The following is a 20,679-nucleotide window of genomic DNA, read 5'->3' as shown; positions in this document are numbered from 1 at the left end:
ATCTTTGGTTAAGTGCAAGGCAACTGCTTGCAACCACAGCTCCTCTCAGCCGTAGCTCACCCCCTCTGTCGCTTTGTACCTGCTGCCTCTGGACCCGAGTTAGTTACAGACATCCTGGGACAAGGATGGGACAAACTATGTCATAGATCAGCAACTTCCACTTTCATTATGTCCAGTAGGGATGCTTAAAAATACAAGAAGCATAGTCACTTTTACACCAAAGGTTAGCTGAAATATCAGTGTCATAAAAAGAGCAAAGGGACAGCACAGGCTACCTCAGAAGACCATACAACAGAATTTGCAGCAGCATGTTGCAAGGCAACATGCTAATACAAGAGACTGTCTCAAAAAAAGCAAGAGCATGAAACTCAGAGGTAGAGGTAAGTACTACTTAATAACTCAGCTCAGAGCACGTTGTGTTTGTGCACACTGAGTTTCTTTGTTAGCGGATAGAAACATTGATCGTGTATTGTACACATGCTGGCAGCTGACTGATAAGCTCACCAGGCTGAGGAAGACTTTGCAGCCTCCCCTCCCTGTAGCATTACCTCCATTCACTATCACAAGATTTGCAACCACCAGGATGGTAAGGAACAGCCAGCAATGTATTTTCCTTTCTTTTTGTAAGCCACTCGTTTGCCCAGACTTTGACTCACTCCACTGATAAGGTAGGCATTAGTTTCCCCAATGTATTCTTGCACTTCGAAAGCATGATGCAGCTAATTTACTGCAAGTGAATAGCACATTCAATTAACAAGTTATTGAAAGATCTTAATACGCATATATCTGAGGAAAAACGGAAGATACCTGCAGCCCAAAAGCACAGTCTGATTAGTAGCAATAGAATATCTAAGATACAAAGTTCTGTGAAAGACAAAAATGTAATTGCAACACAGAGGAGACACAGCTTCAGTGCCAGATTCTCAAAGCTGGGAAAGCTTGATTGATAGACTGTACCATCTGCAGCTGCGCAAAAAAGTCTAGAGTAGCTGCAAGTTTATTTAAAGCAATTTTGGTGCACTGAGCCTACTTGTTCTCCTTTGAGAAAATAATATGATTTCTTCATAGAGCATGTAGTCTACTTATTTAAGCAGCAGTGTGCAAGATCTCTCAATCCTACCAGCAGTTCAGCTGGAAAAATGACACACCAGGGGGTAACATTTTATCAGGATGGAGGCTATTTTATAAAAACTGCCATCAGTTATAAACTGTTCTCACCATCTGAGTTTAAAAAAAAAAAAAAAGGAAAAAAAAAAAAAAGGATTTTGGTCTCTTCTAGAGTTTCCATAATCTGCGCAATTTATGGGAGTTTTTAGGTAAAAATAACCATTTTGACCTAAGTAGGGAGGAAAATGAAATGGTGTAATGAAAAAAATATAACGAGCACTACAGCCAGATCATCCTACAGCACCCACTCTTTGATATACAGCTTCACACATTTGGAGAGGCTAAACTCAAAACTGTGAAACCAAGAATGGAAGTTAGCTTTCATTTTCTTCTGCTCCTGGCTTGAATTTGGTACGAACGTGTACAACTGAGAAAAAATTACCTTCAGCCTTTTTTTTTTTTTTTTGAAAATAAAACAATGAAATCTGGTGGCTAAACAAGAAAATGTGCTGGGCAAAATGCAAAGGGTGGAAGGGAACCGCTCAGATGGGCATCGGGAGCCCCAGCATTTTGCAGGGGTTTGTAATTTAATTGCTCCAGCTAAGCTTGCCTAGGACGCAGCAGAGATTTCCAGCCTTTTCCCTCTCTTCCAGCCAACACAAAGGGTTTTGGTGAAGGAGGTCACAATAATCACCGCTTTAAAATGAAGAAAAGAAGTCATCTCAGCTTCCCAACAGATTTCATTCATTCTACATGAAAAGTCCTCTTTTTTTCTCTCCCAGCGTTGCCCTCGGCTCACTTCCCCACAACAGTAGCTGCTCCCTCCAGCCCGCCAGTACAAGATGACTCAAGCCGGCATCTATGAGTCACAAACACAAAGGATGCAGAAATGTCAATTAAGTTACACAGCCACTTCCCTAATGACAACCACACCTCAGTTCACAATTAAATTAGAAATCCAGTGAAAACAAATTGTTGTAGGGCAGATTTTTTTAATCTCCTGCTTTAAAACCTCAAACTCCAATGTAGTTTGCTTGCCATTCCTTTTACCTCATTTTTAAGGAGGTTGGTGTGAACTGATTTACTGAAACTGCTGCAGGAATTTTTGCTACAGCAAATTCCCCATGTCTAATGTAGCAACCATGGGCTGGGAGGGCTCTCAGGCTTCCAGGCATCTTTGTGGTACAAGAACCCAATGTTAGACCAGTGGTGTTCATTAATAGCTCTCTGGCACAAGAGGACAAGTCTGTCAACTATGATACATTTTTTATTTGTAATTCTCTTTCAAGCAAGTTCTTGCATTTTTACTTAACTTTTGTAAATTTTCAGTGTCATTTAAGTTCTTGCAGATGTGTGCAGCTTTGCAAAATGCCACAAACTTGCACAGTTCAGTGCTCGCGGTACCTAAGGCAGAAAGCACCAGCTAATCCTCAGAGTTTCCTCACTTCTGCCTCCTCTCTCATTTCTGAGTTGCCTCCCTCTTCCATCGCCCACCTGCCACATCCTCCTCGCTCTCTCTTCCCACCCAGTGAGCTGTTTCTGTCTCCTCCAACGCTACAGCATCCTCTCTTCCCCAATTGTTCCACGTACCCCCTTGCGCACCCTTGCACCACTCTGCCACCTCCTCCTCTCCACGCCCTGCCTCCTGCATCACCAAGGAAGCCCTTGTGCCCTTCCATCCCCACCCCGATGTCCTTCCTGGAGACAGGAAAAACAAGTAGCCTCGGCTACGGGGGGTGGCGAGTGGGTTCGTCCAGGGGAAACTTGGATGCCAGCAGACAGGGTGCCAAGGACACCAGCTGCAGGACTGCCAAGGACTCCAGAGCTAGTGGGCATGAAGTGCAGGTGCACCAAAAACCACATCCTTGAGCCAGGGTGGGTACCAGCAGCAGGGCAGTCACAGTAGTAGAGCTCTGAGAAGCAGGTGAGATGAGGCAGTCCTCATCTCAATCTCCTTCAAGCCACTGAATTAAGAGTGGCAGGATGTGGCCTGCAATTTTCTTCTCAGCTCTTAGTAGGCTACTCAAGTTCCTGCAGCAACAAAAGTACAGCTCAACCCCCCCCTATTTCACCTGGTGTAACACTACACATAACAGGGAGGATCATATGTCAAGCTGTTTATTTTTCACTTGGTTAGAATGACCCAACAACTCACTCCGTTCCGTAAAAAAACATTTCAACAAGTATCAAGGCTTGTGTTTAGAGGAAATGGGGAAATTATTGTGCAGAAAAAAAGCACTTAGAACACAAGTGCATTAAAAGCCTGGGAAACATTCAGTTTGTGGCAGCAGTTTCTTCCTCTTGAAATACAAAGAAATACAAAAACTAACATGACACGTATGCTTGTTTCAGGATGTTCTACATTTCAGCAGTGGCAAAGTGAATGCTATTCAATCACTGCGAGTAGGTGATAGTCTTAAAGCCAGAGAACTCCTCAGGATGCTCTAGCCTTCATGCCTCCGCTCCACGGGCTTCTTACAGCTTTCTAATGCTCCTGTGGAGCATGACCCATCTATGGAGGGGGTTTTCAAGCTCTGTCTCTGGTCAGGAAGCTCTCCTCCTACTCAGGATATAACTTCAAAATTGCCAGAATCTCAAAAACTCAGGAAAAGGTACAAAAGAAGAAATAAAATGCAACTGAATACGATTTAAAACAAAACTTAAAACATGGTTAGAACAAAAGGTGCTCTTTGAACAAGTCTAGTCTGACCCAGAGCAGTGAAGATGCTTCCTGCAGGTGGGTGTATACAGGAATGCTCTCAGGAAGAGTCTTCCATCTCCTCTCCTCTCACACACTCTCCGAATCTGCCTGTCAGAGTACCTGCCTATTCATTTGAGGCGTTTACTTCCTTTTTTTTTTTTAACTTCTTTTCACACCCCAGCGCTTTAACTCTTGGGTATCCACAGATCACGTATGCTGGTTATGATCCTATCACCAACGCTGTGGCCCGTCAGCTGGACCATCCAGGCTCCCGGCACATGCTTTGCCATGACCTCAGTTTTGGTATCCACCTTTAGAAAAGTTTCTCATCTCTCTTCTCAAAACCTGGCAGGCTGCATGGTCCTTTGATGTCACCACCCTCATATGACCACCTGTGACTGACACCACAACCTGCATTAGGTTTTTCCCTGCCAACAGCTTGAGCTGGTGTGGAGTGAGCTAAAAAACCAATGCTCTGTAAGGGCAATCCTCAGACGGTTGGCGCAGAGGGACATGTTCACTGCCAGGTTGCACAGGCAATTCTCCCCAAAATGCCTGAGACCCAACACAGTTTGAATTCCAGCCCAGCTATAACATGCATACAAGGAGCAACGCGCTGACGGCTGCTGTGAGGATGACAGGTTTTCCAGAGCTAATGGCAGCAAGCACCAGTGCTCGAAAGCCTGATGCCGTAGCATCCCATGTTCTCTGCAGACTGGCCTGTAACCCCAGCACACTGGTAGGACGCACCTGCATTTGCAGCTCTGTGTACGCCCAGATTTAAGGGGGGCAGCAAACATTTTAATATATGGCATGACAAGGAAGGCATTAAAAAATCTTCTATTTTTAGGGGTAAGACACTAGTTATATGCCTCAGATGCAATGCAAGCAGTAATGAAGGAAGAAAGAAGGTACTTCCTAAAAGGTAGGCATAGGCTGGGCACTTAAGACATAAAAGCGGCATTAAAAAAAATTGCTTCTGACACAAGAACAGCTGACAGAGATAATCTCCATAGCTCAGCATGAATTTATATAGCCTTTCAGCAACTCTATTAGACAGGTGTGGTAGCAGCCAGCTGTACTGCATGCACAGACCAAGTTTCTCTAAAACCCGAGTGCCCATATGGCCCTGCAGCACACCGAGGTGGTGCCACCTGCCCGGGCATCACCCCCCTCTCCCACCACCATCTGTCCACAGAGAGGTATCGGTATCGACCTGAGGGGTAGTGCAGAACAAGTCTAGATAACGAGCGAGTTCAGACTCAAAAAGGATGCGTGTTTCCATCCACAACACAGGGACTACCAAACAGCTCTACCTAGACAGGCTTAAAAGTGAGCTTTACTTCTGGTCTTTAATTCTCTGCCCAAGTTATGAGAAGAGACAAATGTAGCCATAAGGCAGGGTGGGCCGCATGCTATTAGAGAAGGTAAGCTTATTAGCTGAAATATAATAAATCTCTGTAGATATCTGGAATAGCAAAAGGCAACAGTTTGCTTAGCCGTATCACTGGTAATGAGTTGGCAAGAGAAGAGCATTCCAAAACGTTAACCTAAGGCTTAATTTGACTGGTATGCACTCTGAGAGAGTACCTAACAAGACTGGTTCACCCAAGATGTGGAACTATCTGTCTGCTCATGTCTTCCACGAAATGCAGCAGGACATAAAAGCACGTGGTTTTAGCAGTTTAAAATACAAAATGCATTAAAAAAAAAAAAATCTTTGAAAAGTGATTGATGTAGTCTAATCATGTTTCACACAGGAGCATTTCAAATTATGTTAGATGTTTTTATAGGATCTAGATACAACAAAGGAGGTTTGCCAGGTGGCAAGGTAGGCAGGGGGGAGGAAGGAGTAAGAAAATAATTTTATGTTGACTGCTTCCAATACACAGGCATGTGCATAATGCCATACAAACCACAGATAAAATACACACAAAAAAATTACTAGCTTAGCTCTTAGGGTTATGGAGCTTTGCTTTCTAATCAATGCTTACCCATACAGCTGTTTTTAAATATTGATCTGGTAGCATGATCCTAGGGGAAAATAAATATCAAAAGGGGTGATTTAATTCAATCATCCTGATTCTTGCATAACATAATCCTATTTCTTCAAAAACCCAGAAAGCAGTAACTTAAGTGAAGCTTACAGATCAGTTAATATATTTACAGCCTTAAAATAACATGAGACACACTATAAAATACACTGAGATCCAAAGTTAATCTCTTTTAGCAATATTCTTGCAGCAAGTAAAAATGAATTTTATGCTGAAAAAATCCATTTTATCAGGAGCAAGACTGAGCTTTCTAATAACCAGGCTACTTTCTAATGTGGTACATCATTTTACTTTACTCATAAAGAACAGTTTGCCAAATCTCCAGTTCGGCTTCATTTGATACAGTACAGATGTTGCAAAACCAATACCTTCTTTCAGAAAGTCTCTTCACTCTTGATAATGACTACATTACAATGCATTTTTGATGCGCAGAAATGGTACAGTTACAATCAGCAACTAAATACTTTTCTGACGGTATCAGCCAGGCAGCTTTTCTTTGGCTTCTCAGTGCTCCCAGAGCTGTGAAACAGTTGCAAACACCGTAAGCTCACAGGAAAAATCCTGCTCCATCTTGCAAGCCTCTGAAAACTCACTGTTCAAGAGTGCTGTGAACAGATTTAAGCAATCTTTATTTAACACATATTTCAATTTTCAGCATAGAATAAGATGGTGATTGGCATTCTTGACTCTCATCTATCTCCAGTACAGCTTAACGTGCGTAAAAGCACATCCCAGCTTCTTTGCAGGTTTTGCTCTGGGAACTCTGATACAAGCACACCTGAACTTAAAACAAAGGGAGGTTTAATATTACTCAAACTGGGACCATTTAGCTCATTTCAGACTCATCACCTCAGTTGGATTAGTGTGCTTTTTAGTGAATCTCAGCTGTAGAAGATACGTCTGAAAGCTACTAAAATTATTCTGTAAAAGGGTTCCCAGGTTTACACACCCTCATCTCCACCCTATGAACTTGAAGATTAGTGATTTAGATTCACAGGAGGTAAAACATCAGATACAAGGATTGCTCTGGGCAAGCCGCCATCTCGGCTGCAGAATTATTTTGGGGGTGATATGCCATCAGCATTATCAGTTAAGCCATCAGCCATACACACAAATGTCTACCTCTGTACAAAGACATAAAGAAAGGGACCAGACTAGACTCTGATTTACTTTCATTGCCTTTCTTTGACCCCTGGAAAGAAAACCACCGGCTCAGAAAACCCTCGATAATCATCTCTCCCACACTTGTCCTGCAGCACAGAAACTACGGATGACAAAAACCAGCAACAACTCAACCCTCCGGCAGTAACCTGTAACACTGGATTTACAGTAATTTAGGATAGATTATAATTAAATTACTGTGGGATATTTTCCTGCATGCTTGCTCTGCATCATGTGTAATGCTTAGGAATTATACAGGAAACCACACATATCATTGGTAATAAATGGGGTGGTGCTTACATGGACATGCCAACCTGACACCCATCCTTGCTGTCCCCGAAATGGATGGGCAGCACCCTGCTCCCAACCGCTCCTCTTCCCTCCCTTGCATGCTTCCACACTTTCACATCACACACAATCTGGGAAAAATATACTGATGTTTCAGTTGGACCTGTTCTGCGACTTGGCTAGGGATGGATGGGGTGGGCAGCGCAGACGAAGGCAGAATTAGGATGACTACATAACCACCCCACTGATTGTACAAAAATGACACATTCCATTTATTTGTACAACGCGAGCCTTAAGTGATTCTCACATCTCACAGCAGCCTATTAACAAAAAGAGACTTTGTGAATGGAGTATCTGGGTAAACACTTCAAACAAATACATAAATTATGCATAGTCGGTATACTTTTTCTACCTTAGGGATCAAACTGAAACGAGACTAAAGAATTATGTTTTATTTGTATTAAAAATGTATTAGCTGCTGTCCGAGAAGGTTTTCTAGAACATTTGGTATGCTACCCAGGAAATTCTGTCTGAAGCTTGCATTGTTTATTATTGCCACTACTAGGAGAAACTTGGCACTGTTATATCTGAGAACTACAGTAATAATTCTTCAGGCAGAACAGCTTAAATTTAATAAGAATAACTTTTTCATCTGAGCCAGAAGATCTAAAGGCAAAGGAAGCCCCAATTTTACCCATCTATTTTATATATTCAGACTTTACAACCAATCTCTCTTTTATGGCACAAAGTTAAACTAGGCAATCATTTATGAATAGATCCTGTGCTCACCTTCACTTAAAATGTGCCATAACACTAACTGGTAACCAGAGACATATGAAGACTCTACAGTTTCATGGAAGATACAGAGGATGAAAACAAGTGTAATTTTTCTAAGGAGTACACAAATACTGTGCAAAATGCTGCAGAACTGGGCAACATGCAGACTGGAGAGCTGGAGTTTCCTGCTTGAAATGTTAGATTTCTCTATCTACATCCCATTAACGTAAACCACATGTAATATACTTGATTAGTCCTCTAAGAGACAAATGGGGTACGAGTCCTGGATGGCTACAGAGGATGTTTTTTGCAGAACAAGAAATTGAATTAAATTTAAAAAAAAGAGGTAGGCAGACAGGCAGAAAAAATTATCTTCCTGGAATCCAGGCTGGATGTTTAACAATGGGGAGAAAACAGGGACTTGTCAGAGGCAGCTGCTGCGTTTGGGAGAGAAGAGAATGGAGAGGAGATGAACATACAGCTTTACATCTCCTTTGATTCTGTAACTAAGACCAATTCTAGCAAAACTCTCCAAAGACTTGGATAGCAAAAAATAGATGCTTTATTTCCAGCTTCTCTATCTCTCTTTTTCTTAAACAAAAAAGGTCAAGTCAAAATGCACCAGATTTGGAACTTGTAAGAAGGAAGGGGGTGAAGCAATCGTTGCTAGCGCTGAAAGGAGAAAAGGTATTTGCAGCAAAGAAAACAAGCCATGTTCAATGGCTTCTCAATGCTCAAAGACACAAAGAGAGACTCTACAAGGAGCTGTTGTCCCTTCCCCTAAAGCAGACGACGGGCGAGTGATGAGAGCCTGCGTGAAGGCTGGGGGTCCCTCCTCTTTGACCCAGCTCTCATGGCATCCAGCTCTTGGTCTGCTTTGTGATGTTTGATAAAATGACAAAGTGATGCATCAACAAAGCACACCAGAGTAAAATGCAAAAAGCATTACTGTAGTTAGGGAACTAATTTGTTTTTTAGTCTAATGGTTATAATCAACAGACTTCCTGAGTATCAATCTTCCTGAACTACAGAGGGGGTGAGATTATAGACTGACGACTGTAATTTTTACATATTAGACATCTAAGTGTCATTTTCAGGAGTCTGGTAATGAAAACTCCACAAGATATTTTTCTATCAATTTAAAGATTTTTATGGCATGGCTACAACAGTGATTATTTATTTTTTTTAAGACAGGATACTTTTAAATCACAGAGAAGTAAATTACTGTGTTTAAGATGCTGACATTAGACACTATAAATATTCCTAAACTGACTCCACTTTTGAACATCAAGGGTGAGAGGAAGGAAAAGGAGGCAAAAGAATACACAAATGCATGCTGATCAATTTCTTAGGGCAAGTTATTCAAACAAAAACACTAAAATATAAGGGGACAATTATGAGAATTAAGGCTAACAAATTGGTATGTAATTTAATGAAGCAAGTTAATAATGGCATCCCACTTGGGATTAATCGTAATACATTAATCAATTAAGAAGCATTGGGAAAGCAAAAAAGCTGCAAGTCAAAAACATTTACAATGCTGTAAACTGGAAGATAGTGATCCTGACATTCAAATGAACATTAAACTAGAAGAGCACAGAGATCTATTCCCCACGCAATGCACAGAACCAGCTCTCATTAATGGTTATGACAGATAGCTCAAGATATTGAGGAGAGACCTCATAAAACATGCAGAGAGTATTTTTCAAATTTGTAGCGTTGCACAACTTTGGAGTCCAAGTCCTCTCAACAGCAAGAAAGTTTACAGTTCCTTCCTAGCATCAATAATTGCAATGCTTCCATTAAATAAATCGGAGCAATGGACCGTGATTTATCACAAAAAGCAAAAGTCACTCGATAACCCATCACCATTGTTAGCCACTCTCCTTGCTACTGCATCCAAACCAGAGAATCGACACCACAAGTTACTATCTCAGACTTCGCAGTTAAGAAAGCATTTGCAGTGCATTTGCGGGAAAAAAGAAATAATCTAATTTTTACCTTCAATTTGAGTTTTTTCAAACACTTTGGAAGTTGCATTTCTCTAGATATATCTGAGATTAAAACCAAAACAAAAGTCAAAGACTCTCTGTGCATTCTGGTATTTCACTCTGCACTGTAAAAAGAACTGCATGACACCGCTTTCTGTACAGCCCATATTCTTTAAAACTCAACCTAACAGAAAGGCTTTAATTGAAAGTATTGCATTTTGGAGGTCATCTGACAAAAAAAAATCTCGCTTCCTGCTCTTCTGCCGTATTGGAAACTACCATGAACAAGTTCATAGAGCTGAAGAGAAGAAGGGAAAGGAAGATGATTGCTTGGGCACTGAAGAAGATAAGTGCGCATAAGGTAGATTATCTTTCTACGCTGCACAGTCAGCCTGTGGATAGAAAAGTTTCAACACAGCAGGTTGCAGCCATCATGATCTAGAGACTGCAAATGCCTCTTGGCAGAACACAGGCAAGCAGAAGCAGAACGATGTGTTTGCTTCCAAGAACGATCTGTTTCAGCCGCCCTGTCAGTGTGTCTGCCTCCAAATCCAGCCCCCCTTTCGCTCACGCTTTTGTACCTCATTCCTCCAAGCACGCTTGCTCAGGATGTTCAGGCTGCTGTGTGAACACCTCTGCTCTTAGCAGTCCCAGATTTAGCCACGTGGGCTCCTTCTCATGGATAAGCCATGACAAATGTACAACCACGTGAATGAGAAAGCCCAAACCCTCGGTACCCTGCAAATCAAGAGAAACTTTGCTCATGTTTGTATGGGATTTGAAATGAGGGATTACCAGGAGCCCAGGCTCTGCACAGCAACCCCAGCAGCAAAGGTGTGTATCAGTGCTGTTGTCAATGGACAGAAAATTTGGAGTACCGAAGACTACTCAATGCTGGAAAAAAAAAAAAAACCACACGGGGAAAAAAAGAAGCCACAGGTAAAAGGGCCAGTGTTTCTTCAGTGCAATTCAGCTCACTAACAAAGTCCTCGTTCCTTGAGCCTAGCGGCGCTGGGCTCACAGCCCCAACCCCTGTGCTCCACAAAGCACTCGTGGCTTTTGCTCGGTGAAGTCCCAGGGCTCACACCCCAGCAGTCTGCCGCTTCCTTACCTGCTTTTCTGCTCTGCTTCAAGCAATGATCTTCAAGAAAGGGATGCAGCTCTGGCTGTCTCACAACAGCATCTCACTCCACAGCTAAAAACCTTTGGAAGCTTCTCTATTAAACTCAAGGCTTCATTAGGAATTGTTTGCTTAGTACTCTCGAGAGTCAGCCTACTCATTTATGTACTAAAATAAAGGATGAAGAACCTTATTACAGAAACCTTTATTTTTAAAAAAATCTCTCCTGTAAACAGCAATTTTACTTTTAAACATCTGAAACATGACAAATCTGGACAAAGGTATGGATCAGAATAAAGTTAAAGCCTCATCGTTAAGCACCAAAATTAAAACTATATATATATATATATATATATATATATATATTTTCACTCACAGAGCTATTCCCCATCTGTTCTCCCCTTTCTTTCTTCTTTTACATAAAATATTCAGAAATATTCATATTTCCCAAAGAAACTTTCAACAGAAGTTGGAATAAAAATCTGAATTTTGGGCTTAGTTTAAAAAATTCTTTTTGTTTTCTTTAATGGAAAGGTAGAATGTATTTTTTAAAAACAGACACTTTCCATGAATTTTTGTCTTCTACCCAAACTCAAGTTCCAGTCAAAAGGGTTTCAGTGCAAGTTTTTTTGATCAGCATGAATACTTTTAGGCACCCAAACTTGCATCTTTTGGCTACAGAGACCACCCTTGGAGGCCATTCAGTGCCATTCACACACTGAACTCAACCCAAATCTAACAGACTTTAAGAAGCTCTCATCAGTTTGTATTTAAATTCTCCATGACTCAAGATCACTTTTGTCTTTTGATAACTTTATCTCCATTTATTTACTGGAAAATCAGGAGAATCCTCTTCTGCTCCAGAGATGTTTCATATTACTATACATCATTACATGTATTGTACATGTTGTTTCTCAGAAAAGGGTACTCTCAGGACTGTATTTACCGTATCTACCTATTCTGATTTGCTCATCCTTTATGTGTCAGAGTAGCTACTTTATATCTCTATTATTCTTCAACTATTTAAAGGCCCTAGTACTGCTTTTATTAGTACCAACTAATAGTTTTAAATAGCTGCAACAATTTAAAAATGCTAGGAAACTGGACTTCAGTGAGTCAGAACACATTTAAAATCGTTTTGCTTGTCTTCTATTGCATGGAGAGTTACTAGTGAATACGCATACACTTTGACAAATGTAAATTATACTTTCCAAAGGCGTTGAATATGTAGCTTTAGCCTGCACACATTTTCATGTTATGAAGATAATAAAAAAAATACCTATACTAATTACTAAATAATACTGCTAATCAATAATAATAGTTTTATTATTCATAAGCTACTATTAATAAAACACCATGGGCTCTAATGTAACCATTAAAAGAATTAATACTGTAATTTAATTTTAAGGTCTTTACATGTATCTGAAGTCTATTAAAATAAATGAAAAGCCTCTCAATGACTCTGGATGATGCCCTGCATCTTAATGGTGTTACATGTTATTTGAACTACTGCAAATCACCTTTAAGATATTGCCTAAACACTGGAGCACTGATTATGCTTGGTGTAGGTGGATATAATGTTTCAGGAAGAGTACACACCTCCCTCTCCATTCTCATTTTCAAAATTAAGCTAGTTTTCCTCAGACCTTCAAAAAGCATTGTAGTAATGGAGAGGTGGAATTAGAGAATTGCCAGGAATCGAGACAGGGACATGGGAACCTGGTTTCCTACCGGATATGGTTTTTGCAATAGCTACTTCATTTAAAGAACTTATTCACTGAATTTATTTGGTTATGACGGAAAACACAGGAAACAGTTAATGAAAGGGAAGAAGGTGGAAAAAAGGCTTCTAGTGAAGTTAAAAGCTGAATTCTGTTATTTGAGAAATATGCATTAAAAAAAGCATATTTGTGCCAAATATTCAATGGCTCTGATGGCGTTGCACTGATTTGTTCTGTGTTTAGCTCATTTAGGTCACTGTGAAAAGTGAGCTGTTGATCACCTTCAGGAAGCACACCAAGAACTACTACCAAAAAATCTTACAAAAAGCAAGGCCACAATTATTATTATTTGCTTTCATGAAGAACAAATCTCTGCATACATGAGTTATTAGTAAATATAAAGACATTTACACACAAGTAACACACACATAGACCTAAAAGTTAAAAGTTCTCCACAGCTGTTTTTTTTTTCCAACCACCTTAAAAAAATGTTAGTGTTGGAAAAGAGAATTAAGAATGGCATCCCAGAAAAAGAGCTGTAGAACCCTTGATTTTTATCTCACATACTTTTGAAAAAACCGTTAGTTGCGTATTTGCTGCCAGGTACATAATTACCTTTAAAAATCTAGTCCTGCACTGCTAAAGCTCTTGAGCGATCGAGGTATCAACATCACTCATCATTACAAAGATAATTTTAATGATGAAAGCATTGCTAAAAGTTATTTTAAAATTCATTTTTACTTTAACTTCTTTAGAGATGATTTGTCTGAGTACCTGAGATACAGTAACTAATCACTGATGGTTTTCTTTGCAAATAATAAAATAGATTTATATGCCCTCCCTGTAGGAACAAGAATTCCATCACCTCCTCCTGAATTTCTGAGCTATCGAATATTTGATGCGTGCTTAGGGAATCGGTATTGTGTCTTTTCACAGCAGTAATCAAGGAATGAAGTATTCTCTGCTGTAATGAATCTACCGCAGGCCCAAAAGATGAATATTTCAAATGCAAAAGCAATATGTTTGTTTTGAACACATTTAAGTTTGGCTTTAATAAAGCAAGTAGTGAAGTGTGCAATGAATTATATTGTTAGATGGTTAAAACAGAGCCATGCAATATGTCTGAATGCATTTAGTCCAAGTAACTACTCATTTTAAATGCAACTTGTAAATATGTATTACAAGTATATATATGAACAGATGACTCAGGAACCAGTGAGAGATCTGGGCCTTCCCTTCCACTCTTGGCTTGCTTCAAAACCGGCTCAGCCTGACAATTAACCAAGGCCCGGAGCCAGAATATCATTAAGTACAAGTTGAACTTTATGCGGGCTGAAATTAAGCACGTGCACCAACTGTTCAAGTTAGGATCATTTAAATCGAGACTGAAGTGCCCTGCTGGACTGGGACCTGCTCCGTGTTTCAGCAGATCGGTGGGTCTCAATGCGCAGCCACAGGCAACTTTTAAGAGGTCCACAAAACAGTGAACTCCTGCAGATGGGTCCCATCACTCCAGTGTTACCATTTCTGCAAATCCAGAAGCCTTTACTGCAGACCAGGAGGATACTGTTGGCGGGAGGTAATGGATATGTGAGGTTAAACATCTTTCACTAGCACTAGTTTCACTTTGAGAAACACCAAGTAACCCCAATACTGACAAAAATGGTCCTATTTTTTCTCCTGAAAAACTTGTCAGGAGGCAAAGAGAAATCATTGGCATTATCTCATTTGTCTCCAGATTTGGATTTTTGCTAAAATAACAAGTGAGTTCTCTTTAACAACAAAAATCCAAGAGCTTTTTGACTTACACTGCTGCTTAATACTCTGATCCCCTCTGCCTCTTCAAACATACTGACTTTTTTCCACAGACATTCCCACTTTAAGAAAAAAGCCGGTTTTCCCACTGGTTCCCCCAACCTCAATGGGCTTTAATAACCATTACACCTGACACCAGCAGGCTGGAGTTCCCTTGTCCCCTTTTCAGCTCATTCCAGCTGAAGAGCTTTTAAAATAATTTGAACTAAAAAGATCAGAGGTTCCTAAGTCACTTTGCTCCTCTATTAAACTCACTGAGCCTCAGTGAGGATGAGAGAGGATCTTGAAGGAAACATCACAGCATGATGCAAGGTTTTGTTTGTTTGCTGTTTGGTTTTTGCACAGTGAAGCACCTCGTTCTGCCCCAAATACACAGCTACAGAACAAAAGTCTGCAGCAGTTTTCAGCAGAACCAAATCATCTGTCACTTTGTTATTTGCTGCACTCCCCGGTATGTACAATAGTCCCCAGCATGATGCCTGAAGTGACGCTATGGTCAGAAAAGGGACCAAGTATTATGGGACCCTTTTCCTCAACATACCTGTTCACTGTACAACTTGTACTCCAAAGCAAAAACCAGCTTTCAGAGCCCAGTTAGAGATTTCAGGCCAGCTCATCTCATTTGCAAATTGAGAATACCTGCTATAGAGTCCCCACAGTGCTATTTTATGCGAGACCCTCTAAGTGTCTATCCACAATGAAATACAGAGATGAGCAATTATAGCAGTTTGTATATGCAAGAACTATTTCCTGATTTTAACTATTAATTTTTTTTTATTTGTCAGGTCAACTGACCTGCAGCATGCAAACAGAATTTAACAACGGAGTTTACAATGAAAGCAGTGAGAAAAGCATAGATTTAATTAGCAATTACAACAAAGTTCCAAGTGCTTCAATTATCCAAGTTCAGAACCAATGTACTTTACCTGGCAATTGCCCCTGAAACAGTGAATTCAATAAGGAAAATTCTTATATAGTCCAAGTTAAATTATTTAAAAAGGAGGAAAGAGGGTTCTTAATTATTTAATGTTTCACCAATAATTATATAGTTCAGTATAATAGTCACTCACTGGAGAACCTGATTTTCAAAGGAACATTTGTGAACATCAGTCAAACAAAAAACACCTGCCAGACTATAAACTCACTCAGTGCAGTACACATTCATTCCAACACAGCATTAACGCATTAGCAAAAATCTAAGTAATAATTTCTGTGTTAAAATATTTACATAGAAAAGCACGCACAATTCAGTTTTCTAATGTATTTGTAAAAAACAGTATGACCTGTATTGCTACAATTTTTTAAAGCTGTGTTCTAGATAAATGAGTTAGAGATGGGACTACAGCTCTGGAAAATAGCATGCTACAAAATTAGTACTTGAATAGTCAAAGCTGCCAATCAAAATGTGGCCATGGACATCTTGGGGACATTTCATTCAAAAGTTACTGTTTTAAAAGACAGCTTTTAAATGAGTTGCATGAAATACTAGCCATGGTAAGCTTATCTGAATGGTGCCCTGGGGAGCAAGGCTAAAGGAACAGCAAGTATTTCTGAACAAAACTGTTTTCCAAGTCGTGGTTCACCAGCTCCAGCACACCATACACAGCTTAGGGAACTAAAACGGTGCCTTGGTCAAACACAGTACAGATCTGCAAAGGATTATCACCATCAATTAATAACCCTATGTACCAAAGCTCAAGCTCTATGGGACAAACTCTAGAAAACTCTCGTAATGGCCAAAATAGAGCTTGCCACACCGAAGTCCTTAGAGGTTACTTCTACGGGCCAGAATTCAGCATATGCCCTTCCAGAATGGGGACTTCGGGCTTTACAAATCTTCCTCGGCAGCTTTCTGCCTCGGAGCAGAGCCACCCAGGAGGAAGACCTGATACACTCAGAAGTTTAACAGCATGCCACTGATTTATCATTCCAACCCAAAGGCAAAGAAAAAAAATATCAAAAAAAAGAAAACCATTTCCTTGTAGCTGCAAAACAGGTTGTCCCTGGGTCACTTTGCCAAAGCACTACCTTACCCCCACTCTCTGGAAGAGATCAGAGACTGTTTATTAGTAATGGCTTCAGATTTCATGGCTCCTGGAGCAGAGGAGCCCAGCTGCACCATCATCCAGACTTTACAGCCTAATGTCCTGTGGCCTGCAGGGCTAGAAATGATGAAAAGTATAGATTTCTGCTTCCCTGAGGGGACCGTGACACTCGATTGTGGTCTTAAAGAGCCTGAGGTCTCTTACAATCAAAGATGGCTTTTTTAACAGCATTACAGACTATTTTAGGTTATTTTTAGTGAGTTTAATGGTCCCTTGGAATCGTGCAAAGTGGGACTTGCAGTAAGTGCAGCACCTGGCTTTGCAGGTGGGGAATACAAAACACAGTCCCACTACAATTTTAAGATCCTCTAAAAACAGGGTTTATGGAATAAATGTCACATACAGACTAGGAAATAGCACAACATGGGGCAGTGCTTCTCATGGCTTATGTGAAGCACATCAGGGTAATTTAGCAATTAAATAAATTCCAGACAGACGATGCCACAACATGTATTGCACACCATGGCACACATAACACATGCTCCTTCTGACACGGCACATGCACATAATGTGCAGCTCTTCACTGGGGTATAAATCAAGTAACAGTGCCTTTGGTTGTTCTGTTTCTAAACTTCTGTCTTGTAAGGCCAAAATCAATTTGCCCAATGCTTCCCACAGCACATCAAGATTAAGAAGTCTGGGGAATCGTCCTGCTATGCCACTGTAAATTATCGCAGCTCCATCAACTTTACCCTAACATGAAACACCACAGAAGTGCTCAGAATTCAACAGTGATGAATTTAACATGCCTACTTCCACTAGCCTGATGTCAGCAGAGTTACAGCAATTTATGCAATACAAGGATCTGTCCTTTTCTCCTTATCAAAGCATTTGATCAAAATCAGTGACATGGAAAAAGACAACCTTACTTAATTTGAGCAGGAGAGTTAGGCTTGTCACTCGAACATCATAAGAAAAAGGGAGGTATTTACATATGGGTACTTGCATATTCTTTTTTATCCAGCTTCATAAAGGTAACAGTAAGATCATTTTCTTCCACAGTAAAAACTAGTGTGAAACCTCACAGAGGACCAGCATTTTCTCTTGCTCTTCCCTCTCTCCTCCCTTTTGAAAAAGCAACACCTTGAGATATTTCAAATCTTCATTAGCTCCTTCTCTGCCTGTGACAGCCTGGTGTTATGGAGTTGCTCTCCACAGCCCTCCATTCAATTCACCCTCGAGTCAGAAAGGAAAAACTCCGTTTCTGAAGCAACGTGACAAAAAGCCCACATTGCTGAGCACCACTGCCACGTGGCTTGACCTGCCAGCCATCGCGAGCAGCAGTCTCTACCCCACGCCACAGTTCTCGAGTGTGTCGAACCAACAAATCAGCTAACCGAGCAGTCACGCTCTTGAGGATGCATTTTAAAAAAGGGGATGCACAAATTCACTCATTCGGAAACTTGGTCTGTTTAAGAACTTGTTACTATGACAATTTAGAAGAAGCTGCTACAGATAAGATTGATGAAACTTATTGATTAATTTTCTCTCAAGCTATGTTTGAATTTTAAGTTTTCTCTAAACAGAACCAGTTCATGTTCATTTGTTAGTATTCCAGGGACCACAGCAATGTGCTTCAGTAGTGAAGGAAGTTCCGTGATAAATGTGTTCTCCAATCTGCATCTGTAAAGTAGCTATAAAATCAGAACAATTCATGCAAAATTTTTCATTATGTTTTTAAATATACTTATTTACATTTTAAATCACACATAGACAATATGAAATATCTTTCACTTAGACAGGTGGGAACAAGAAAACAGATGCATCCATTAAGCTTGAAACAATTCAATGAATTAAATAGTACTTGGTGAATGCTTTGGTTTATGGATATAGCCCTTGTTTAAACTTACTTGAAAAAACACGGCCATGGCTCCTACTACCCTGTTTTCTAGAACTGCTGTTCCAAAACTGTCAAAGTCATCAGGATTGTAGAAGTAAATCTGCATCTGTAAAAATTAAAAACAACAACAAAATCGCATTAGTGTTGATTCATACAGCTTTCAAATGAGGTAATGCATACACGTCGTATGTAAACCCAGTGCTATGAACCTCAGATAAAGGAATTCTGCTGAACAATATTGTTTAACTAGCATCTTGATTAATAGCATGACTGCCCTACTGGGACAGTAACCAGGGAACAGAGTCAATGCAATGCATTTTAATACCAAACCCAAGGATAACAGTATGGTCAGTCTGTTTAAATGGTAAACTTTGTGCTTTCTGCCAGGATCTCTTAATTTCTTTGCTCATTGCAGGCTCAGCTCCTGCTCTGTTAAATGTGCTAAACATATTTATCTCAAAAACCATAGAGAATTTTTGAAAAGGATTTCAACATTTAGAGTTATTCCTTTACTCCTAAAGCAATTTGTAAGATAAAAGTCTGTCTCTGTAGCAATGCATTTTTATGAGCCTCTGATATTCAGGACTATCAGTTAGGGTCAGACTTCTCTGACTTCAGTTAAATTTCATGACTTTTATTTCCAAAGCGTTAGTACTCAGCAAAAAGTATGAGACAAAACCAGACATTTTGATGGTATTTTAGAATGATAAATATTAATAATTAGGCAAATCCAAAGTGAAAGCAGGCGAGAACAATGATTACCCCAAAATAGCAAATGTCTGAGTTACACAAATATAGAAGGACCGAGAAATAGCTTCCTTCATACACTCCACTGTTGAACAATTCCACTTCACTACACACACATGCCATGCATGAGGGCAACTCACAGGCCCGTGGGCGCTACTGCTCTTAATTTCCTGTATGGCTCTTGTTCCATTTACCACATTGGCTGAGCTCCCACTTCTGCCAGCCGTCCTAACACACTGCTGCTTCTCCAGCAGTTGTTCAACCCCTCTATTCCCAAAGAAGCCCCTAGTGCTAGTCCATCTGCATCAGCCATGATTTGCTCCAAAGATCAGGTTTACATCCAAAACATGCAATGCTGCCTTCTCAACATGACACCATGCAGGTGTGTACATTTTCACAGAATGAATTCAGTATCGGTAACATTTGTTGTATGTGTGCTCTACGTGTTACAAATTAAAAACATGTGCCTGATGGTAACAGCCAAACACAAGAACTGGACTTTGCAGCGGTTGCTCCTGGGGCTGTTCAGGGATCTTCTGGGACAGATTTCACAATCCAAACCAGCGCTGGCGCATGCGTGGGGACAACATTACTGCAGGATGGCCGGCCCACGCATACACTCACTCGTGCACATTGACTCCAGCAAAAAAATCTGTTCCTGGCTATGAGACAGGAATGGACCCATCAGGCTTCTCGGCCCCTGGCCTCTTGCCTGAACCTGCACATTCACTCCTGCTTCTCTGCTGCCCATCACCCATTATCTGACCTATTCAGGCTTTTCACAGCATTACTAGGTGATAAGAAATAGCCACATAGTACATAGTTAAATGGAGATGTAAGGTCTAGCTGAGACTGTCCATGCCTCCCGACACACTGCCGGTCTGACCATTGCTCCTGTCTGCAAGTCAATGCTCTGCTGGCACCAGTGATTTGTTTGGGGCTGTTTGGGTTTTTCCAAGATTGTGCTGGATGACAAATCCTACTGTTTTCACAAATGCAAGTGTTTTTCCCATATTCTGAAATTTTGTATATTGCCAGATGAGATGATACCCTTTTATCTTGCTCAGGTATGTTCCTACTCATATTTACTGATTCCCAGGCTTCTGACTGTACACATTAGCTGTAATGTATAGTATTGGCAAAGTACCTATACATCCAATAAAACATCACCTTATAGAGAAAAGGCCAAGATGAAGATCAGTCTCTTCAGAGGTAGCGGTACTTTTTTCAGCAGGAGGATAAAATAAGACCA

At 40.5% G+C, this 20,679-nt stretch overlaps 1 protein-coding gene across 2 annotated transcripts in view; it reads right to left on the bottom strand.

The window, feature by feature from the left end:
* Positions 1–20,679, bottom strand: part of PTPRG (protein tyrosine phosphatase receptor type G) — a 413,686-nt gene that overhangs the window by 121,013 nt on the left and 271,994 nt on the right. For both annotated transcript variants that reach the window (XM_030043864.2, XM_030043866.2), the window contains exon 5: positions 18,691–18,786. In XM_030043864.2, the coding sequence (XP_029899724.1) occupies positions 18,691–18,786 (96 nt within the window). The remainder of the gene's footprint in view (positions 1–18,690; positions 18,787–20,679) is intronic.

The sequence above is a fragment of the Aquila chrysaetos genome, chromosome 20 (genome assembly GCF_900496995.4).
Source record: "Aquila chrysaetos chrysaetos chromosome 20, bAquChr1.4, whole genome shotgun sequence".
Lineage (NCBI taxonomy): Eukaryota > Metazoa > Chordata > Aves > Accipitriformes > Accipitridae > Aquila > Aquila chrysaetos.
Note: the sequence above shows the minus strand (reverse complement) of the source record. Positions and strands in the feature narration are given on the sequence as shown.